The 23,960-nt window shown below is 44.4% G+C and overlaps 1 protein-coding gene and 1 long non-coding RNA gene across 3 annotated transcripts in view; one reads left to right on the top strand and one right to left on the bottom strand.

The window, feature by feature from the left end:
• The first annotated feature begins 271 nt into the window (after positions 1 to 271).
• GABRP (gamma-aminobutyric acid type A receptor subunit pi) lies at positions 272 to 23,377 on the top strand. Of its 2 annotated transcripts, XM_021076941.2 has the most exons (11): positions 272 to 436; positions 4,685 to 4,781; positions 5,218 to 5,336; positions 9,424 to 9,491; positions 10,259 to 10,476; positions 12,396 to 12,478; positions 16,437 to 16,574; positions 17,053 to 17,205; positions 17,712 to 17,899; positions 18,344 to 18,511; positions 21,419 to 23,377. In XM_021076941.2, exons 2-10 carry the CDS (start codon positions 4,729 to 4,731, stop codon positions 18,485 to 18,487), a joined length of 1,164 nt encoding a protein of 387 aa, XP_020932600.1. In that variant the 5' UTR covers positions 272 to 436; positions 4,685 to 4,728; the 3' UTR covers positions 18,488 to 18,511; positions 21,419 to 23,377. The 2 variants fall into 2 exon arrangements, with proteins under 2 accessions (XP_020932600.1, XP_003134108.1); XM_003134060.6 differs by lacking the exon at positions 18,344 to 18,511.
• Positions 5,052 to 23,960, bottom strand: part of LOC110257298 (uncharacterized) — a 63,735-nt gene continuing 44,826 nt past the window's right edge. Inside the window, exon 4 of the long non-coding RNA XR_002339723.2 lies at positions 5,052 to 10,517. This is a non-coding gene — a long non-coding RNA (uncharacterized LOC110257298). The remainder of the gene's footprint in view (positions 10,518 to 23,960) is intronic.

Below are 23,960 nucleotides of genomic sequence, written 5' to 3'. Positions count from 1 at the left end.
AGACTCCTCTTCCAGATATGATGGGTGAGGTTATCCATTTTATTTGACTTCCATGGGTTTTTTTTACTCAAGAATCTTTTCTGGCTGTGATGCAGGAGCACACGACTGGGGCACAACTCAGAATCCATCCCCTGGTAGCCAGCAGCCACAGCAGAAGCTGGGGATTCCCACAGATACCTAGGACCTGGTCAGAGTGCCACCCAGGGGGAGGGGCTTTGAGAGGCTCCACCCACCCACCTGCCTATCTGGTCTGTCCTGCAGCTCAGTCTTTCCCACAGGGAGAGCCACTCCATCGGAAAGTGGCTGTGCGCCTGCATCCCAGGGGTCAGGGCTGATGATGGAGAGAATCTCAGAGGCCCAGAAGACCATGCTGCACCTGAAAGCCCAGCCTGAAGACCTAAAGGACCTGTCCTAACAGAGCCTTGGCAGCTGCCGGGTAAGGAAATTGCTGGCCCCTCCTGGTGCCTGGAGGGAGGAAAGGGGAGGAAATCCAAATACAAGCCCTGCTGGGACTGAGGGAAGGGGCCAGGCCTGGAATTTGCAGAGAACCTACTTTGTATTAGGTCTCACCATTATCTGAAGAACTACTGATTTCATCCCTTTTACAGTAGAGGGAACCAAACCTCAAGGAGAAATCATATAATCTCAGAGCAGGTGCAGACAAGATTAGAGCACCTTCTGTCTGATACGCACGGGTGTTCCTCCTGGTGTTGCCATCCAGGACACACACCGCACCACTTCACCTTCTGTGGTTTCCTAAAGGGCACCCGTGGTAATAACGCCTTCCCTCACCACAACCTAATTCAGGCTCCACTCCTGCTTCCCAGCAATGGTTCTGTCTATTGCAAAGGGACCGACGACAGGAGAACAGTGCCTGTATATGAAGGAGGCTAGGGTATGACAAGCTTGGGGCTCACAGTATGTACGTGATAGATTCTGGGAATGGGGGTGGAAACCTGCACATATTGGAATTAGCTCTGCTTCTCAGAGCCAGTTCAGAAAAAGGTGGTATCAGCCACCATGGTGACTCTGAGGTCCTGTGTCTGCCACTGTCCTTCCTGAGGTGATGCCAAACTGAGCACTCTCAAAATGACACTAGAGTCAGCCCACGCCCTGGGTAACAGCATGGGGTATATTAGAAAGAGCTTGAGCTTTGAATTCTTGTGGTCATAGTGGGATCACTAAAGTCCCCATGGAAGACACAAAAGGGAAAGGAGAATGAAAATTAACGTTCATTGAGTGCTTTCTGTTCCCATTTACCAGACAGGAAAACTGAGGCTCTAAGAGGTTAAACAACTCAGGTGTGTTTGAATCCAAAGTTCAAGCTCTCTTCTACCAGTAGAGGCCAGATCTTGGCAACTATCCCCTCAGAATAAGGTTCGAGTGCATAGGCTGCCCCTAGTCAGGTGCCCCCTAGGACCTCCTGAGTACCAGGTTCTCTGCAGAATCAAATGATGGTTTCAGCAAGAATATCTGAGTTGTGGCTGCAGAGGCAATCTTTTGGGTGCTGCCCTCTGGTGGCTCTGTACAGGGCTCAGCCAAATGCCGTTCCCAGTGTCTGTATCAGAACTGGTGGCTAAAGTCTCCATTCAGGCAGGTGGATACACAAATCATCATTTAACAGTTGGCTCCTCTGCCAAATGGGGTGAAGGCAATTACCACTTGGGCCATGCAGTGGATGCAGCACTTTATCCCAGAGATGGGTTTGGTGTAAGAAGGATGGTAACCCAGTGGAATCCAATTCAGCTGAGGGAGTTGGGGGCTCTCTTCTAAGAGGCAGTGCATAGAATAGGGACTTGGAAGACCTGGGTCCAAATCACAGGCACTTAATGGCTATGTGGCCGCAGCCAAAACCTTTCACCGGTCTAAGATTCAACTCTGGAAATTAACACCTGCTGGGTCAGATGGTGATGAGAATCAAATGAGATTAAGCACCAAGCATGGCACCTAGCACCTAGCAGACATTTAGAGCGTTTTCTCTACTTTTTCTTCTTCCATTACAAAATGAGGCAGTTTCCACAGTGTAACCAGAGCTAGCAGGGTGAGATGGGATCGCATGTCTGGGTCCAGCCCGGGCAAAACTTCTCAGACCATGAGACTCCTTAGGGAAGATTCAGAAGCCCAGGGCCCAGACATTGTTTCTTCCTAACTTAGGGCTGGTCACAGAGTAAACACAATTCAATGGAAGTCTTAGAGCTGAAGACTGGAGAGTTCCCCAGTTTACTTGATCAAGGGTGGTTTCTTATGGGAGAAGGAAGGATTGAGGAAAATCCCCAAATGAGAATGGAGCTAATTCAGGCCAGACTAAAAAAAAGTTGCAAATGGCTGTGGGCTGAGGGGAGAGACTGAGCACAGTAGGTAGCAGAACATCCATAGGCAGGTCTCCACATCTACGCCCAACATCCGGAGAGCCCCTGCCCTCCTTCATTGACCTGGCAAGTGCAAACACATTCCCCAAGAATCAAATGACCTTCTCTACGACTTCCATGCTAGCACTGTCCCACCCTCTCCCACTGGAGCTGACCACTCACTTCCTTTGCACTCTTCCCCTGAATCGCTTTGCCTCGGCCCCTGACGCAGGACAGTCACAGGGAACGTTGTGTCCTTTCACTGCTTGCACCCCTCTCCCCTACGAGAGGGATGCCTCACACAAGTCCGATTCATAGGAGGATCTAGTTAAGCCTTTGGAAAGTTGAATGAAAGGATAGAGATCGTAAGTGTCCCTCTGTGGACCTTCTTAAATCTGAGGTTGGGGAGAGGGGAAGGACAGCTATTGGGGAGAAAGTTTGATTATGACTACTGGTGGATTAATAATGGTGATTTTATAGCTGGTGTTGGTGATGCATGAGAAGGAAAAGACAGAGAAACATGACAGAGGGAAGAATTATCGGAGCTTACATATGTGCAAAGATGCTCATTACTGATTTTGTAACAGTAAAAATGTTAGAGCTAACTTCATATCCATACAGGATATGTATGATATAAATGCTGGTACACTAATCTTATGAATACTTTGCAGCCATTAGACAGAAAGAGGCAGGTCCATAGGAACTGATATTGAAAAAGTCCCACTGACATTTGGAAAGAGCGCAGGTGGTGGTGAGGTGATTAAAAATGCTTGGGTCAGCTTCCCTGGCTTCATTCTGCCCCTCAGGTGCTATGTAACCTTGGGACTGTTAGGATACTTTCTAAGCCTCCATTTCTTCATTTGTAAAATGAGGACAATAGTAGCCACCACTTCAAAAGGCTGTTATGAGAAGTTAAGAGGTTCTAAGCACAGTGCAAGCATGCAAGAAGATTTTCTATTACCATTAAGTGAAAAATGTAAATAGTAAAAAAAAAAAAAAAAAAAAAATCGCATGCTATCGTCCCAATTTTGCTTTTAAATCTTTTCCTTCATGGAAAAATATATGTGTATATAAATATATATCCGGATATATGGATGAAACAAATGTTAACAGTGGTTATCTCAGAGATACCAGACTAAAGAGAAAAAGTGAGGGAGGGAGTTACACGGTTATAAAACAGAGTTTTACTTTTTAGAGAAGTTTTAAGTTCATGGCAAAACTGAGTTCCCCCACACATGCTCAGCCTTCTCCCCCATCAACACCCCCCTCCAGAGTGGTACATTTGTCAAACTGATAAACCTACATCGATACATCATTGAGACTTACACTTTTAACTGCATACCTCTCTATCTCATTTTCATGTCTATGATAGGCATGTGTTTGTTTTCTAAGTAAAATAATGGTAATTAATGGCTGAATTGCACACTAAGCCCCAGAGTGGCTAGAATCCAGAAGGTGGCCTGGTTTACAGAGGCTACCACTGAGAGGGGGAGGACTCACCCTAGGCCTGCCTGGGAATGGGGCCTGAGCCCTCTGCCCAGTCCTGAGAACCCCCACTCTGCTGTCACCAGCATGATGGGTCACAGGCTCGCCTGCCTGGCTGACAGTAGCTCCCAAACCAGAAGAGGCCAGACCCCTGGGCCCTGCCTACCTGACAATCTGCACGCATACAAGAGGCTCACCCCCACCCACCACGGCTGAACAGCTTCAGGGCACCCAGGGAGCAGGTGGGGGAGGCTGGGAGAGCAGCCAGTGGCCTGGGTCTCAAGGCTGCCAGCCCTCCTCTGACATTCACTTAGCACGGCGAGCTCTTCATGAGCTCTGTTACCTCAGGGGATTAACCTCCCAAGGCCACTGTGAGGATAGGGTGAGAAGATTGGTGGGAAAGTGCCTCACACATTCCTTGGCACGTGGAGGTCCTTGGCAAGTTTTCACTTCCTGTCTCCATGGCCTGCTTAACAGGCCTAGATCTTGGACCCTTGTATAAGTGGCACTTTTGGGGGGGAGTATATTGTTGAGGATGTCCTTCCTGGCCAAGTCAGGACAAGGACAGGGTAAGGACAGTACTGGGGCTCCCCAAATATGCAGCTCAGGATGCACCAGCTACATTTCTGGTCTGTTGAACCACGCTCGAAACAAATCCTCAGTCTTTATTTGGTTGGATGTAAAACGAATCATTCCTGGAAGCAGATGCAATGAACAGGTGTGGAGAGAGGCTGCTCCCCAGACGTGGAGGGAAATGCTGGAAGTGATGCCCCATGAGACGGAACCACTGGCTGGGAGGAGGGGAGCCTTTGGGATGGTCTGCCTCCCACAGGCCGCATCTGTTTCCCCAGGTGATTTCCGACTTTGGCCCTGCTCCGTGTAAGCAGCCCTCGACATGAGGCAGAGTCTCCGCTGGACCTTCCTGTGTCTGACTCTCTTCACTGGCAGGTGAGCTTTGCTACCCCGCAGTGGCCTTGGTCTGAATTGCTTTGTGTTTCGCATGTGGAGGGACCAGCTCTTTCTATAGTCCCTTCACCTCCCCGACGTACCAGGACAATATAACTTCCTGCCATGGCTTCTAGCTGGAGAATTCAAGCTTCCAAAGTGGTCAGAGATGGACCAACTGCTTGGGTTTGGGGGGAAGATTCTTGGAGTGTTCCCAATTACCGTGCCACTGAGATGTAGGGCAAAACAAAACAAAACAAACAAAACAGAGTGGAATAAGGAGGTGTATTAATTCAGCAACTGAAGATCAGGGCTTTCTCTTTGGGGAAGTCATGGCTGGTACCTGGGTACAACCACATAGATGCAGACATAAGTTCCAGTTACACGTGTTTGTCCACACATAAACAAGCATGTGCACAAAGCCTGTTTTCTTTTCCAGGATGTGCATCCGGGAGAATCAGTTTCACGTCGAGGCCAGCAGAAGTGACAAGCTGTCCCTGCCTGGCTTTGAGAATCTCACAGCAGGATATAACAAGTTTCTCAGGCCCAATTTTGGCGGTAGGTCATTTTTTTTGCCCAGGACGTCAATTCAAAAAAGACGGGAACAGAGACAATATGCGGATGAGGGTTTCAGGAGGTTATAATTGAACCTGGAGAAAGCACTCTCTCTGGCTCTCCACCTACAGGGTAGAGAAATACTCCTCCCCACTGAGGAGGGTACCAGGGCCTGCTAACAACCTTGCACACACTGTCTGCCTTCTGCCTGCACTTCCAGTGTCATTACTCAAGGAATTCACCATGTCTCATCAGGACTACTCCACCTGCTCTTCCCACCTCAGCCTGCCCCCTCAAGGCTAACCCTCTCCTCTGCCTCCTGGATGACCCACCTGGGTCCTCTGCTTGCTCAGAACACCTGCCTGCTTCTCAGCAACCTCAGTATAGAGCCCAGAGCCCTTTGCCTGGAACGCCAGGCCCTTCTCAGATCAGCCTCTATCTGTCCGTCTGTCTCATCTCCCCGACTCCTCCCCCTGTGCCCTGCTACCAGCGTGCCCCTGACCTCCTTGGCCTCCCTGGTCTCTGTGCTTTTTGCTGAGACTGTTTATCTTCTGAGAATGGCTTGTCCAATTTGACTCCATGGCAAAATGCTGATTTTCCTGCATGTCTCAGATCAAAGGCTTCCTCTTCTGAGCAACTTGCCCTGATTCCTTCCTCCAAGCCCCATCCCCTTTCTACTCTCTTTATTTTGACCATACCTCCAAATTATAACCATAACCTACTTATATTGTCACAGATGCTGGTTTTATGTCTGTCTCAGCTCTAAGTTGTAGCCCCTTAGGGGCTTCATTTACCTCCCTAACCCCAGCAGTAGCACAGCACTTGACATATAGCAAGTTGTCAATTAATATTTGATGAAAGAATGAGGCAAGGAGGGAAAGAATGAGGCTGCTACATACCTCCTCACAGGGCCTCAGTTTCTCTCTTTATAAAATGCAAGATTGAACAAACATGGTCACTAATGTCTTGCTACCTCGAGCATAAAGTGGTAGAAGGAGTCTTGGAGTTGGACAAACCTGAGTTTGCCTCTTGGCTCTATTTTGGGGCCAGCACCTTAGCCTTCTGAGCCTCACTTTCCCTTTCTGTAATTGGGAGCACCTCATCTGTCTCACGGGGAGGCTTCAGGGAGACAAAGTGTTTAAACACATCATCAGGGTGCAGTCTATTTTAATCCCTTTTCCTTTCCGCTCCTCTCTTCAGATGATCAAATTCTCTGGTCAGACTTAGGATTAGTGGGTCAGGCCAGGTTCTCTAAGGAACCAGACACTGAGAGGGGAGTATCTGTGCAACATGTTTATCGGGGCCATATCTATGATGAACTTTGAGACAGGAAAAGAAGGAGGATGGGGAGTTGTCAGACTGTGATGCAGGTCTGAGCCTGGGGGAAGAAGGGAGGGAGAGAGGGAAGGAAGTTGTGAGAGGTGTCTTGGACTATAGTGCAGTTAGTTCTAAGTGTGTTGGAAAGGCCACCAGGGACAACCTAGAGCCAAAGTGCCCATCAGAGGAGTCTCCCGTCTCGGTGCCTTCCAGGAACAGGCCTGCCTTCATTTTCCTGCCTCGCTCGGGCCCTGGTGGGATGCAGCCCATGGGAAGAGTGGCCTCTGGGCAGGCTTGGTCAAAGATTTCAGAGCACAGAAGCTGGGGCCAATCACAGGCCCTTCATTTAGAGATCTGAGAGAGGCATCTTTGTGGCCTCACAATTAGGCCATACATAAGGATTAGGTCCTGATGTCAAGGGACCTAAGAGGGGGATTGACTGCCCCTGGTTTTCCCAGGACCAACTGGACATTAATGATAAGCATGTGAGTCTGCAAATCTTGTTAGGTCCACTCAGTAATTTCTCTGGCTCCCAAATTCCAAGGAGTTAGGCTAGGACACTGCCCTTCTTGCTGCCTGCTCATGGGCCAGCAAGGTATAGGGCCCCTGGCAAGGTACCAGTTCTGAACCTGGAGTGGACCCAAGGGAACACGAGGCCCAGATCCACCTGGGGTGAAAATGGGGCAAGTGGTCCTCAGTCAAGAGGAAGGGAAGGCACAACCCCTTGTCACGAGCCTTTGGCACCCCGCCTCCTAAAGGAACCTACATTTACGAGCAGCCTGCAGTTTTCTGTAGTGTCTGCCTCCCCGGTTCTAGGACCCTGAGGGCCTTGATTTTTCAGGGACCGAGCTGGATTGCACAGGTTTGCGAGCCGGCCCTCTTGAACTTGCTCAGGACCTGCCTTTGACCTCTTTCCTAGGAGAAAGCTGCCCTCTGGTGGCACAGCATGCTCTTATCACTCAACGTGAAGAAAGAGGAAGCTCTGGTCCATAACAAAGCCAACTGAGGCAAAGCCTAGACCAGACTACCTTGAAACAAACTGAACAGATCCAAAACCTACAGCGAGGCTGAAGCTCTTGTGTGTTTTCCATTCTCCATGCGCCTCAGGAGGGCAACCAGCAGCCTACTGCCCACTGTGTTCCAGGCACTTAAAATAGGTCCTACGTCCCAACCTAACCCCTGATGGCTAGCATTGTAGCTCTATTTTACCCGTGAGAAACTGCAGAACAGAGAAGTTTAGCAATTCGTTCAAGATCACACTGCTGTGAAGTGGCCAGCACAGGATTTAAACACTCTGACTCTAAGCCCCTCTTCTTGACACTGCCCCTTGCTGCCTGGAGATGCAGTAAGGCACTCAGCACCCTAAGTCCGTCAGCACCTTCCAGGGTCCACTCGCAAAGATCTACCCCTTTTCCACCAAGTAGTAACACTAAGTAGTAAGTTAATTATTTTTAACTGCACTGACTTGAAAACTCTGATTCCAAATCTTACCTATATTCTGTGTCCTGGTTTCCTTCAATTAATAATTAGGTTGCTGTGATTCCCCCCAGTCTGATGCTTTTAGGCTTCCTTTGAATTCTGCCTCTCCTTTTCCTGGTTAAGGCATTGCCGGAAGCACCCCCAGTTATGTACGGCAAGTGAATGCTATTGCACCATAAAGCTGGTCCTCTTCCAGAATTAGCTAGGGTCACAGACAAGAGGGGGAAAGAAGGGGAAATGCTCTCTGCTTAGTGCCTGGTATCACGTGATAGGAACCATGCTGGGGCTTTGTACAGATAACCGTTTTTGAGCACTAACTGGATATCCAGCTAGATAGGCACTTCACACATAATCCCTCTTGCCACCACCCTGCAAAGAAGCCGTCCCCACACACCTCATCTCATTTAACCCGTTCTGTGACCCTCTGATGTCATTAGCATTACTCACACCTGCAGGTGAGAAAACTGGAGGCGTGAAGGATCTGGTAACTTTTCCCAGATTGAAACTCACATCTTTTTGACTCCTGGACTTTGTTCCACATCTCCAGTCTAAAGAGGAGTAAACATCCCCGGCCTGGCCTAGCCGCCCAGAATGGTGGTTCCCAGGCCTCAGCCTCTAGAGCTAAGACAGGTGCTCTCAGGAGTTCGGCCCGTCTGCCGAGACTCCAGGATGGAGGCCCAACATCTGTGCACCAGACCAAGGGAGAACCGTACTGCATTTCTAAATAGTTTAGGGCTCCTGGAGAGTAAAGGAAGAGGAGGAAAGTGTCAGGAGGTGAGCGGGAGCTGAACCACGAGCAGTCTTGAATGCCATCTTGTGGTAAATTCACCTGGTTGGGGCGGGAGATATATTTGTGTATGAATCCCAAAATCCCTATTACATTTCTAAATAATGAGTTCCTCGCAAGCACCATGGGAAAAATCCTCTAGGTAAGAAGTAGCAAATACCACCACATTCTTTAAAATAGACACTAATGAATATAGTGTGGTCTCTCTCTTACATGTATTTAGCTAACTAGATATTTGTACATTTTTTCATGCAAAAGGGAGGCACCCTCTACACAATGGTTTCTCCTGAGAGGGAGAGGATACTAGTTAACCTTTTCTTTATATAGCTCTAAATTGTTTAAAATTTTCCAACAGGCAAGTGTTATTTCTATAATTTTCATACACACACACACACACACACACACACATACATACATATATTTATATATATTTAATTGTGCTAATGTTTTGTTAGGAAATCTGTTTGTGTTTCTATGGAAGTCTTTCTGGTTTTTCTCCTTTCTTAGGAGAACCTGTTCAGATAGCACTGACCCTGGACATTGCAAGTATTTCTAGTATTTCAGAGAGTAACATGGTAAGTGTGGCCCCTTTATCTTCCACCCAAGGAGCACCTTTCCTTGTGTTTTATGGGGATATACCTTCTAGCTACTCAAAGCAGAACAGAGACTCACTCGGAATGGCAGAAGCTGGAGACCTATCCTGAAACTTAAGACAATGGAAGACATCTTGAAAAACAGATTTTTTGAATATCAGGGGGAAAGTGAATTCACAGGCCAGGAGGGGAGAAGCGAGGGAGTGGAGTGGGTGCATTTGGTGAGGAATTAAAAATGGAGGAAAAGAATAAAAGTACTGGAGGTGGGGGGGAGGGGAGCCTGAATATCACATGGTCCCTCACAGAGTGGGAGACAAGCTGATGAAAACCAGTAATCACATAACTGCTTTCAACCTACCATCCTCTCACTTAAGAGAACACATTATAGGCAATTTGCCAAGAGGGTCTGCTGTGGATTCCAGGTAAATCCTGGACAATCCTTTGCTCATCAAAATTTTCAACAATTGGTGTGGCTTTTGTGATGGAGGGCAAGTACGTTAAGGCCCTGACCATGATCTTGTGGGGTTCCCTTTTGGCAGTGGGCATTCTTATTTAAAAGAAATAAGGTGTTTTGTTCTCTTATTGCTACAAGCCACCACCCTAAGACAAACTCTATTCACCCATGTCTACTCTAGTATGTGCTCTTTACCTTGGTGGAGGTGGGAAGAGGAGTGAGATTTGACCCCTTTCCTTCCATTTCTTGAGTCTTTCTCCCCCCATCCATTTCCTCCTCCTGGTGGCCGCCCCAGGACTACACGGCCACCATATACCTCAGACAGCGCTGGACGGATCAGCGGCTAGTGTTTGAAGGCAACAAGAGCTTCACTTTGGATGCACGCCTGGTGGAGTTCCTCTGGGTGCCGGACACTTACATCGTGGAGTCCAAAAAGTCCTTCCTCCACGAAGTCACCGTGGGAAACAGGCTGATCCGCCTCTTCTCCAATGGCACAGTCCTGTATGCTCTCAGGTAATTGGTCACCTGCGACCTCAGGGCTGGAGGGGAAAGAGCTGGGAAAAAAGCAGGAATACATCTTGGGTATTCTGACCAGCACTTGAATAACCACCCCTACCTTCTTATGTGCCTGCCTGCTTAGATCTTTGTCCCCAGAGCAGAAGGCACAGTCCAGTTTGGTTCAACAAGCATCTACTGAGAACATGTGCTCATGCTAGGCCAGTGCCGGACCTGAGGATGCAGAGCTGAATAAGATTTAGTCCTGACATAGACACATACGCAAAGGAAGTCAGGGCTCTGGGGGCCCTTGGCGAGGAGTAGGTTAGTGGTTTGGGGTGATATAAGAGGATTCTTTCACAGGACTCTGAGCTGAGTCTTAAAGAGTAGAAGGAAGTTATCCAGGGAAGAGGTAAGGGAAACAGCGAGAGCAAACACAGAGGTAATACAAGGAACATTCCTTTCATGGGCTCAGTGGGGTGGGGGTGGCTCCAGAACATGTGTTTACTTACCGGAGTCATTCTTGTACAGCCAAAAAACAAAGTACAGTCCCCTAAACCTCACCACCTGCAGTCACGGGCTCCCCTTTGCCCCTGGTCCAAATCCCTGAGGTCAGAACTTCCATCTAATTGTTCCCCAGGCTACTGGTGGGCGGGAACAGGAAAGGTGCCCCCGAGGTGCTGCATTTGGCAGCCCCCCAGTGGAGAACTCAGGGCTGCCTGCGTCAGGCCTGGACAAAGACTGCAGACCCAACAATCCCAAAGGCCTTCAGGAGAAGGCCAGGAGCCAAATAATTAATGAGACTGATCTTAAGTCCCAAGTAAGAGGCTGAAGTAATGAAACAAGGACCGAGCTAAGCGATGAACTGAATTTCTAGACTTCACCTGAAATTCCTCAGCTGCACTGAATTTTACAAAGAACAGCCAAACCCCCAACATCTCTTTCAAGAAGTCCAATAGACCTCTCCTTTGACTCCAACTCTAATCAGTATTAACATCCCTCTTCCCTTTGTTCCCTTGGCTCTGTGTGTGTGTGTGTTTGTATGTGTGTGTCTGTGTGTCTGTCTGTCTGTATTAAGTCACATAAAACAGGATTTTTTATGGATTACAAATAATGGATGATGTAGTTCCCATTACAGGTCAGCAGTACACACCTGACTAGTATCCATGAGGAGGTGGGTTTGATCCCTGGCGTTGCTCAGTGGGTTAAGGATCTGGCGTTGCCATAAGCTGTGGTGTAAGCTACAGACGTGACACGGATCCTGTGTTGCTGTGGCTGTGGCATAAGCCAGCAGTTGCAGCTCTGATTCGACCCCTAGCCTGGGAACTTCCATATGCCATGGGTTCGACCTATTAAAAAAAAAAAAAAAAAAAAAAAGGGATGATTGTTAATAGCCTGGCTCTAGAGTCAGACAGATCTAGCGACAAGTTCCTGCTCTGTGACTTTAGGCAAGTTACTTGACTCTCTGAGCCCCAGTTTTCTCAGCAGCAAAAGGAGAATACTTCCTTACTCAGAGAATAATAATACTTTCTAACTCATAAAGCTGTTATAAAAATTCAAAGGGATAATGCACATGAAGCACTTTTCACAGAGATGGGCTCCTCGCCAGTTTGCCCTGAAGTTAAATTTAAAACATAGACACAAAAACATCTCAAAAAGTCAATGAATGAGTCTGTTCTGCAATATTGTGCTAAGCTGGCCTCTGAATTGCCAACATTCTAACTTCCTGCGCTCAGGACCCCAGCTTTAAACTAGTCTTGCAGGTGTTGCTTAGCCCAGAAAAACTAAGGAATGCTTTGACTATAGGCTCCAAGTCACACGTTCACCATACTCAAGAGTCAAGGTGAAAGTCCTCTTGGAGAGGCCTTTAAGAGGGAATATATACTTGCTATAGCATCCTCATAACACTCTCTATGAACCCGTTTTTCCTTTCTTAGAATCACAACAACCGTTGCATGTAACATGGACCTGTCTAAATACCCCATGGACACACAGACATGCAAGCTGCAACTAGAAAGCTGTGAGTATATATCATGTGGGTCCCTGAGATGATTTTCTGGGGTGACTTAGGTCTGTGTATTTATGAAGAGTGCCCTATACATAGTGGCCTTTCTTTTCTTGATGGTGATTACAATGGGTTCAGCCCCTCCAGGTATACATCCAGAGAGATTTAGAGACTGCTCAAAAACAAACCTTCCAATGTTACATCTTTGGGAGAGGATCACCGTGCCTTGGCTCCAAATATTTCCACCTAAAAGTGGACAAGACAGTCAAGTAGATGGGGTCGATAGGACTAGGAGGAGGTCTCAGAATCTGCTAAAGCATGGCCGCCAGAAAGAATTCAGCAGAGACGAGAAATGGCAAATATACACAGCAATCATTGACAATTTATCACACAATGGCCTCCAACTTATAAAAGAAGTTGTCTGATATATAAATATATATATACACACACACGCATATATAAATATATATACATAAGTGTGTGTATATATATATACACACATATATATACATAAGTGTGTGTGTATATATATATACACACACATATATATATACACACACAGATATATATACATATAGCTTAATACAGTAATGCCAATTAAGTGGGCATCTAAACTGCAATCTGGGGATTTGCTTATGATGAGGAAATAAGGATGGGTGTCAAATGAATTACTGGCACCTGAGTGAACTCCATGGTTCCTTAGTAAGCCCCTCTGACACACCCACCATGCAGAGACATTGCCGCATACAGGAGTTATTAAGGCATCAAAGCATGGCTATGTAAGGAGCAGAAACTATAGTCAGGTGCTGGAAACCAGTGGGCACCTCTTACATGAGGACACAAGTGGCCAGTGTCCAAGAAGCACCATTATGAGGTGGCAGTCATTTTTCAGAGGTAGACATTTAATTAAAGACCTAGGCAGGCAGATTAATTACCCTATTGATTAAATGCGTGCAAGATCTTCATGAAGTAATACAGCTGTTTGGGGGCAGGCAAAAACTTGAGGTTATCAAAAAGAGAACTCATTTTCTCGTCTTTAGGAAGCAGTTGCCCTCCATGGGTGGCTGTGCTCATCTGAAATCCCAGGAGTGAGATTCTCCTGGAAACTTCAGCACTCTGCTTATACAAATACCAACCCCAGTGAGCAGAGGACGCTTTCACTGAATGTTTATTAGCAGTTGGGGTACAGAAACCTCACCAAGGGCTTTTTCCCTGAATGCCATCCCTTGAAAGCAGCATCCCACAACTGCCCACATCCACCCAGGGACAGAGCAGCATTGAGAGTGTAATGATTGTGAGTATTTACTAGTTGTAAAAACAAATTAAGTAGAAGCTTGTACAACTTACTTTTTCTAGATTTTTTTCCCCCTTTGGGATTCTAGGCCTATTTGGAAAGCTAGTTTCAGTAAATTTGGGGATGCTTTCAAGGGAAAGCTCACAGACAATTTTTACCCGGAAATCCTCTAAGAGCTCATGACTACTTCTCTGCCTTACATAGGGGGACGTCACCACTGACAGACAGTGGATACCGCAAGCTAAGTCTTAACAAAATGTTAGTCTCAACACTGGCAGTAGCCTAGCGAAATAAGTTCCATGTTTAAGGTCACAGGTGCCAGAATCACTGGGCTTTTCCAGTCACTAACTGTGTGACTTTGAGAGAATAGAACTAACCTGTTTCCTCATCAGCGAAGGGGGAAAAATAATAATATTTCACTCAAAGAGTTATTTGTTCACAACTTTATTGAGGTATAAGTTACATACCCTAAAATCCAACCATCTTAAGTGCACAATTCAAAGTTTTTTGTAAATTTTCTGAGTTGTGCAACCATTGCCACGTTCTGTTATTAGAACATTTCCATCACCGCCAAGAGACCCCTTGTGCCCATTTACAGTCACTCCCCATTGCCACCACCAGCTCCCAGGCCACCACTAGTCTACTTTCTGGCTCTATACAAATGTGTCTTTTCTAGATATTCCACATAAAGGGAGTCATACAATATGTTGTCTTTTGCATTTGGCCTCTTTCACTTATTGAAACGTGCTAACATTTCCCAGGTTCGTACATGATGGAATATGTATCAGGACTTCATTTCTTTTTATTGCTTTTATTCCCGACAAAAGAATACAAGTAGCACAAGTTGCTTTGGCTTGTTTCCACCTTTAGCTGTCACGACGAATGCTGCCATGAACACTTTGTACAAGCCCTTTTGTGACCATGATGTGATTTCTCTTGCACAGATGTTTATGACGGAAATGCTGGGTCAAATTTAGGTTTAAGTTTTCAAGAAACTGCCAAACTGTTTTCCAAAGTTGTTGCACCATCTTATATTTTCACCAGCAATGTTCCAGCTTCTCGACATTATTACTATTTGTTATTATCTGCCTTTTTAGTTGCAGCCATTCTCATGGATGTGGAGTGGATTCTTCTTGTGGTTTTGATTTGTATTTCCCTAATGACTAATGATTTTTAGTATCTTTTTGTGTGCTTATTAACCATTTATCTATCTTCTCAAAGACATCATTTGAGGATTAAATGAGCTAATAATGTCGTAAAGCACTTAGGTAACTGCTTACTAAATGACAGACGGTATCATCATCCATGAGCTTTGGTGTTAAACTTTCTTGAGGTATAAGCCTGGCTTTGTTTTTCATTTGCCTTGTTATCCTGAGAAAGCCATGCAATCTCTCCACATCTGGTAATTTTCATGTATAAAATCGCTAAAACATTACAGTTCCTCAATTCTAAGGCACAGCATGTATTGAATGATAACACTTTAGGAAAAATATAAGCTTTCCTTTATGTATGTCAACTTTAAGATCCATTTCAGTTTTTAAATAGTTAAAAAAAAAAAGGTTAGGAGTTCCTGCTGTGGCTCAGTGGGTTAATGATCCAGCTGTCTCTGTGGCAGCACCGGTTCAACCCCTGGCCTGGCGCAGTGGGTCAGGGATCCTGCATTGCCACAGCTGAAGCTCAGATTCAATCCCTGGCCTGGGAACTTACACATACTATAGGTGACCCCACCAAAAAAAGTTTTAAAAAATAAAGAAACAGAAGTTCCCTTCGTGGCTCAGTGGTTAACAAACCCAACTAGAATCCATGATGACACAGGTTTGATCCCTGGCCTTGCTCAGTGGGTTAAGGATCCAGCACTGCCATGAGCTGTGGTGTAGATAGCAAATGAGGCTTGGATCCCGCATTGCTGTGGCTGTGGCATAGGACAGAGGCTGTAGCTCCGATATCACTGCTAGCCTGAGAACTTCCATATGCCGCAAGTGCAACCCTAAAAAGCAAAAAAAAAGAAAAAAGAAATACACAGATCTACCTTGGAAGCTTATGAGAACCTAACAGACATAATGCATAAAGGACTCAACATAAATGCCTAATAAAAGGCAGCTATTATTACTATTATCAACTATATTGGTAATATATAGATTTTTATATATCTATATATTTAGATATTTACATAGGTGTTTGAGATTTATCAAGCACCTATATTTTCAGACATCAATAAAATGGCTGGCTGCAGGCTTTTTCTTTTTGTTTTCGCATTTATGCCAATCTGGAAATATGAACAGACCAATTGTAAAGTCACTGAAACCTCTTTTGAGGTGTTAAGACTGTCCTGAAAGGCAATTTCTAGCATAGACTTTCATGGGTTCACAGATACATGTTCAATAAATATCATTTAAAATAATAAGAAAAGCTACTTCTAGTTGTTTATCATCTGCCAGATCTATACAATGCTTAACATAGAGCTGGTTCTCATTGATGGTAAAAAGCCCTAGCAGGTCATCTCATTCTGGGTAGTCTCTGCAATCGCACTTGAGAAATCATGCCAAGTTTTGCATGGGACTCTCTTCAGTCTCAGCACCATCAAAACAGAGCTTCTGCTGTGGCCATGTCACAGCATTTTCTAGATCTGTTCAATCTGCTACCTTCCTGCACTGACCAGGGCACTGTTTCACTCGCCAGGGGGCTATGATGGCAACGACGTGGAGTTCAGCTGGCTGAGAGGGAACGACTCTGTGCGTGGGCTGGAAAACCTGCGGCTTGCTCAGTACACCATTCAACAATATTTCACCTTAGTTACCAGATCGCAGCAGGAAACAGGTAACTTCTAGGACAAATTGCACAAAAGCAAAATAGCTGAGTTGCATTCTGAATCAGAAATATCATCTCTTTTCCACTTGGACCCTTCAGGACCCAGGAACCCCTCCACAGTATGATAGAGCAGTAAGATTTGGGCTTGACACATTTACCTGTCCCACACCCAGTACTGAAATGGTCCCCAAGAAGCTCACAGTCTAATGAGGTAGATGTCAAGGAAACCAGCAGTTACTGATGCTACAGGAATACTATGATAGAGAAAGGCACCAGAAGAGGATTATGGGTAGAGGCAATAGCACTCCCATAAATCCCATTCTGCATAGCTGCAATTTCATTAAAACTATGACAGCTCGTGATTTACTATGTTTTGGTGAACAACAGATGGTTTCATGTGGATAGCTAAGTTAAACATCCCACAGGGAAACCACTCCACCCACTAGGTGAGCAGACATGATTTCCTATCCCTTGTTCACCCTTTCAGGAAATTATACACGATTGGTCTTACAATTTGAACTTCAGAGGAATGTCCTATATTTCATTTTGGAAACCTATGTTCCTTCCACTTTCCTGGTGGTATTATCCTGGGTTTCATTTTGGATCTCCCTTGATTCAGTTCCTGCAAGAACCTGCATTGGTAAGTAGCTCCAGCTGGAGATTTCTAAGAACTGTGTTATCAGGTCCTTATTTTTTCCCCCTTCTGTCATTGTTTTCATTGATATTCACAGGGCAGTTCCAGGAGCTGATTTCTTGATAGACTCTTTTATAGAGAGAGAAGTGAGACAGAAAGACAGAAACAAGACAGACTACTTTAGCGATAGTGTACTTTTCAACTTGTGTTTTGCAGTGATAGATAAGGAGAATTGTGATTAGATAGTCTATTGCTAGTTATTCGGGTTACTGAACACCCCCTCCAATGAAAAGATAGAAGGCAAAACATTTAGAAAATCATATCATTCGTATCTGTACAATATGGGCAAATCAACCCTGTTCCAGAAGGATACAGACTTTTTAAAATGAGCTGTGCTCCACGTCCATGTCCTGCCTCTACCTTGCTAATTCCCAAATGGAGACAGTCTGCCAGGCGATGCTGGAAGGTTGGCTGACCACTGATGCGGGTACCTTGCTTACGTGCCTTCCCAGGAGTGACCACCGTATTGTCGATGACCACACTGATGATTGGGTCCCGCACTTCTCTTCCTAACACCAACTGCTTCATAAAGGCCATTGATGTGTACCTGGGAATCTGCTTTAGCTTCGTGTTTGGGGCCCTCCTGGAATATGCCGTTGCCCACTACAGCTCCTTACAGCAGATGGCAGCCAAAGATAGGGTAAGAATTTGGCGGGCCCTGTATATCATTCATCACCTATGCCATAAGCTGGTCTGTAGAGATGATCTGGACTTGGTTCCTGCCCCCTGGTGATTCACTTTGCACCAGTGACTCTCATCCTTGTTCAGGTAGAGAAATCTGGAAGTCGTGACTCCTTTTCAAATAATGAGATATTAATACGCTTAATTTTCCAGCAGAAAATAACTGTGCTATGTGTATGCAGCATAAAATCGCAAACACAAGAACAAGCATCCATGAAAAACCCAGTATCAAACCAAACATGATTAGCTGCTTATATGTTTTAGATTAATATGTATTTACTATTTATTCTTTTGTTGTATTCTTGTTTTCTTAAATTATACAAGCAATGGTTTACTGAAAATGTCTGGGAAAGTCCAGTTGTGGCAAATTTCATGATTAGCATGTTTTTCTGCTCACTCGCAGAAACAGCGTGGTCCAGCTCTCAGAATCATAATGATTATTATCAATGGAGCACTTATGTGCCAGACACAGTCACAAGCTCTTTGCAAACATTACATCATTGTAACTGCTCATAACAACACAGTAAGGCTATCTCCATTGTTATAGCTGTGGAATCTGAGGTATGGGGAGGTAAGTGACCTAGCCAAGGGGACCTAGACAATAAGAGGTAGAGTTGGGATTCAAACCTAAATCTGCTTGGCTCCAAAGTCTGACACCTGTCGTTATTCCCACTTGCAGTGGGCAATGGACCATGTCCTTAACTATTATCCTCTGCAGGCCCGTGGAACCCTGGGATTCTTTGGAAGCCCAACTTGACAGGCATTGGCATACTACAGCTCATGATAACAGGCAAGAAAATGACAGGGATCCAGTGCAGAAGAGCTGCCCACATTTAGCAAAGTGCCAGGACCACACGGGGTTTAATGGTGAGGAAATAAGGACTCAGAATAGCCCAAAGATCTATTTGCCTTTTCTCTTGTGTTTGACTATTATGAACAATGTTCTACAGTCATATTACTCAAGTACCAAAGTCAAATGACCATACGTGCCAGCCACAGAATATCGATTTCATTTACCTAAAGATTCAGTATTTGTATACGTTCTATTAAAAGTTACTATAAAATCATGGCTATAATTCCCTCTTCTGTGTGATATATCCCTGTTGCTTATCTATTTCATACATAGTAGTTTATATCACTTAATCCCATACCCCTATCTTGCCCCTCCCCCTTTCTCACTCCCCACTGATAACACTAATTTGCTTTCTGCATCTGCAAGCCTGTTTCTGTTTTGCTATCTATATCTATTTGTTTTATTTTTTGGATTCCACATATAAGTGATATCATAAGCATTTGTCTTTCTCTGACTTATTTCACTAAGCATAATATTCCCTAGGCCAATCCACATTACCGCAAATGGCAGCATTTCATTCATGTTTACAACTAGCTAATATTTCATTATATATCTATATCTCACATCTACTTTATCCATTTGTCTGTTGATGGACACTTGGGTTGCTTCCACATCTTGGCTATTGTAAATAGTGCATCTGTGAACGTTGGAGTGCATATATCTTTTTGAATTAGTGCTTTCCTTTTTTTCTGGATGTATACCCAGGAGTGCAATTGCTAGGTTATATGGCAGTTCTTTTTACAGGTTTTTGAGGACCTCCATACTGCTTTCCACAGTGGCTGCACCAATTTACATTCCCACCAACAATGTACAAGTATTTCTTTTTCTTTACATTCTTGTCAATATTTGTGATTTGTAGACTTTTTGACAGATGTAAGGTGATATTTTATTGTTGCTTTGATTTGCTTGTTTCAATAATTAGATATGTTGAGTGTCTTTGTGGCTTTTAGTCATCTATATGTCTTCTTTGGAAAAATGTCTATTGGGTATTCTGCCATTTTTTATTGGGTTTTTTTCATATTGAGTGGTATGAGTTGTTTATATGTTTTGGATATTAATCCATAGTTGGTCATATCTTTGAAAAAATCTTCTCCCATTTAGTAAGTTTTTTCATTTTATCAATGGTTTCCTTTGCTGTGCAAAAGCTTTTAAGTTTAATTAGGTCCCATTTGTTTATTCTTGCTTTTGTTTCTTTTTGTCTTAGGAGACTGCCATGATTTATGTCAAAGAGTGTTCTTCTTATGTTCTCTTCTTGGAGTTTTAGGGTTTCAGGTTTTACATTTAGGTCTTTAGTCCATTTTGAGTTTATTTATTTTTTTATTTTATTTATTTATTTATTTATTTTTGTCTTTTTGCTATTTCTTTGGGCCGCTCCCGCGGCATATGGAGGTTCCCAGGCTAGGGGTCGAATCGGAGCTGTAGCCACTGGCCTACGCCAGAGCCACAGCAACGCGGGATCTGAGCCGCATCTGCGACCTACACCACAGCTCACGGCAATGCCAGATCGTTAACTCACTGAGCAAGGGCAGGGACCGAACCCACAACCTCATGGTTCCTAGTTGGATTCGTTAACCACTGCGCCACGACGGGAGCTCCCATTTTGAATTTATTTTTGTATATGGTGTGACAAAATGTTCTCATTTCATTCCTTTACATGTAGCTGTCCAGTTTTCCCAGCACGACTTATTAAAGTAACTGTCTTTGCTCCATTATATATTCTCATCTCCTTGATCATAGATTAATTGACCATAGGTAGGTGAGTTTATTCCTGGGCTCCCTATTCTGTTCCATTGATCCGTGTGTCTTTGTGACAGTACCATGCAGCCTTGGGTCCAAATCCCTTTGTCCCTCATAGCCAATAACTCCTCTGGCTTCTGCCCCCCTGCCCTTTGTGGAGCAGCACCGCAGGGCAAGCAGGACCCCTTTGGACTCTGTGTGTATGGGTGGAAGGTGAGTTGTGGTAGACTAGCCACTGTCAGAGTCCTGGGTTGCTTCCGATGCGCTACTTGAGTAAGTTTATCAGTGGCACTGCTGTCCCACCCAGAATCTGCCCTGGGACTGGGTTGCCTCTGCATCCCATGGTATGTTGTCCCAGCCATGGTAGAGAATGGAAACTCTATAGAATTGCAAGAGCATCACAGTTTCTGCTTGTGTGGCAAAGACTTTAAGACATTGCTGATTTCTATTAATTCTCATAATCAATCACTGCCTCCTCCCTAGCATAGAAGGGAATTCATCAAACACCTACTAAATGCTTTACATAATTTATACCATTTAGTCTTTCTATCAGTCTCAAGAGGTTAAGTATTAATATCATCAAAGTTTTACAGGCAAGGAAATTGAGGAAGGAAAGCCTGAATCCTGAACAATTAACATGGAGCTCATGGCTCAGGATATCTAGATGGGGTATGGTTATTCCTCCCATTGTACAAGCTGATGACCTAGGGATGGGTGCCTACAAGTAGGTTAACAGGACTGCCAGGTCTTGCTTACCAGCCAACTTATGAGGCACTCAGTACCGCTCTCTCCTAAACCTAATTATTCAAACCTCTAAGTATATAAACACCCACTTATCTATTTTGCTGAGTCCAGTCTATCAAGCTAACTGTCCTGTTTATGAACTAGGGGAAGGCGAAGGAAGTGGAAGAAGTTAACATTACTAACATCATCAACAGCTCCATCTCCAGCTTTAAAAGGAAGATCAGCTTTGCCAGCATTGAAATTTCTGGTGACAACGTTGACTACAGTGACCTGACAATGAAAACCAGTGACAAGTTCAAGTTTGTCTTCCGAGATAAAATGGGCAGGATTGTGGATTACTTCACAATTCAAAACCCAAGTAATGTTGATCGATATTCCAAACTACTCTTTCCTTTGGTTTTTATGCTAGCCAATGTATTTTACTGGGCATACTATATGTATTTTTGAAAGTATGGTGAATTGTTTGCATGCCATAGGTCTTCAGCAGAATAAGGTAATGATGTAAACGATATTCTAAGCCAAATGTGCACCCTAACCCAGTGGTGCTACGAGTGACTAAAATAACATTTGAGCATTTCTCCGCAAAGAATGGACCCTCAAGGATTATTTACATGTGTAGAAGTCCTAGCATTACAGAGTCTTGTAATAGAAATATCAACCTATTCCTTTTCATCCTTATGAAAGACATCTCCTTGGAGCCCAAGATTACAAACTTATCAGGCCTACTGCCCAGTGCTCCCTGGTCTGCATTTATCTCATATAAAAAACAAGAAAGAGGCCATTACATGTATTGAGTCAAGTGTCAGAGGTTGTTTCTGAATTAATCATACACACTATTTACCAAATCTCTACCATGCTTATAAAATATATTGTTGCCTATTTAGGGGGATAACATTTTCCAGCTTTTGGTTTTTTTTGTCTTTTTTTTTTGTTTTGATTAAAATGAAATGCAGGCTTAAGTCCATTCACTGGAAGTCACTGCATTAAATACCAAGATGAGTTTTTCATATAGTATTTAATGCCACAGCAGAACTGTCCCCATATTCCAACAAGTCCTACCACTGAAAAACAAATGTAAGTGAAGAAAAATTTAGTGGGGCAGTAATTTCAAACATAAATCTCTTGTTTCTAAGATAGAATAGATTCCCCAAGCTCTGGAAATTTTTCCCCCCATTTGACATGTCTCATTCTTTTACTATTATATGCTAGCCAGTCCTAAACAATGCTAAAGCCCTTTCTCCACATCATGGGAAGAAATAGAGAAACATCTTTTTACTTATGCTAAGAATCTTAATATGGACAGTTGCCAGGAAGCCTTGCAGAATCAAGTCCAATTCTATTTGCTACTCTGACACCAAGGAACACTTTGCCAGCAGCAGATCCTCACATCCTTCCAAGAGGCACTTTTATGCCTAGGCTGCCATGATCAGGAATGATCTTACTAGATAATGAACTGCATTACTCAGAAACAAGTGACTTATCACAAGTCAACTTGGCCTTTCTCAGATCCATGATCTTTCCAGCTGGACTACTTTGAGTGGCTTATCCTGCATGAGTAGAATATTGGTCCTGGGTCCTGAGCTTTCTGAGTAATAGTGGGACTTGTTATAGAACCTACATCTGGCTACAGGTGAGCCATCTTCCAAGTCCAGCCGCCTTCACCCTAATGTAAGAAGCACCTTATGTGCATCCCTGACTCTTGGCCGAGCTCAGCCAACAGTACCATAAATGGTGGCTGGTGAGTGTGCCATGACAAAGGCTTTTGGTTCAGGCTCAGTGTTTTCAAAGAATCTTGACCGTATTTAATTTTTTAGCTTCCTTTCATAATACGTGTATTCATTTACTCTTCCTTTCAGAAATAAACCATAGCTTTGGAGGATCATCTCTCTTCTAGAATCCCCTGTACCCTAGGCTCTCATCCTTTCCTCCCTTTATGATACTTCTCGCATACAGTTTCCATGAGTTTGATCACCTGAGTGTTTAACAAAATGTTTCTGATGGGAATGGGAGAATTTAAAGAGGTGGAATATGACTGTATGGTTCAACCATATTTGTGATTCTTTTTAAAAAGATTTAAAAGGAAATAAATGCCCTGAAACCCCATTCAAGCATTACATTTTTTAAAAGCTATGAAACTATGAAATAAATATACCATATTAGCTACCCACCAAATCAAGTGGTTGTCTAAAGAATATGTGTTTTAAGGTCTCATTTTTTTTTTTTGTCTTTTTGCCATTTCTTGGGCTGCTCCCACAGCATATGGAGGTTCCCAGGCTAGGGATCGAATCAGAGCTATAGCTACCGGCCTACGCCAGAGCCACAGCAACGCAGGATCCGAGCCACGTCTGTGACCCACACCACAGCTCACAGCAATGCCATATCCTTAACCCACTGAGCAAGGCCAGGGATCGAACCCGCAAACTCATGGTTCCTAGTTGGATTCGTTCACCACTAAGCCACAACGGGAACTCCCTTAAGGTCACATTTTGAAGAGCTATACATCATAATACAAACTCAGTGGACTCACAACCTTCCATCCTCATGTTCCTCTCACCCCAGACAATGCATACACACACAAACACACACACACACACACACACACACACATATTCACAGATACACACATACACATCTATTTCTTACTGAGGAAGATAAACACTGGTGACATAGTCATTGTCTTTCTTTG

Source organism: Sus scrofa, chromosome 16 (genome assembly GCF_054392235.1).
Source record: "Sus scrofa isolate SSC_HxYL_T2T_F1_AM1 chromosome 16, Sscrofa_HxYL_maternal_Yorkshire_Landrace_v2.0, whole genome shotgun sequence".
NCBI lineage: Eukaryota > Metazoa > Chordata > Mammalia > Artiodactyla > Suidae > Sus > Sus scrofa.
The sequence above is the reverse complement of the archived record's forward strand: the minus strand, read 5'-3'. Positions and strand labels throughout refer to the sequence as shown.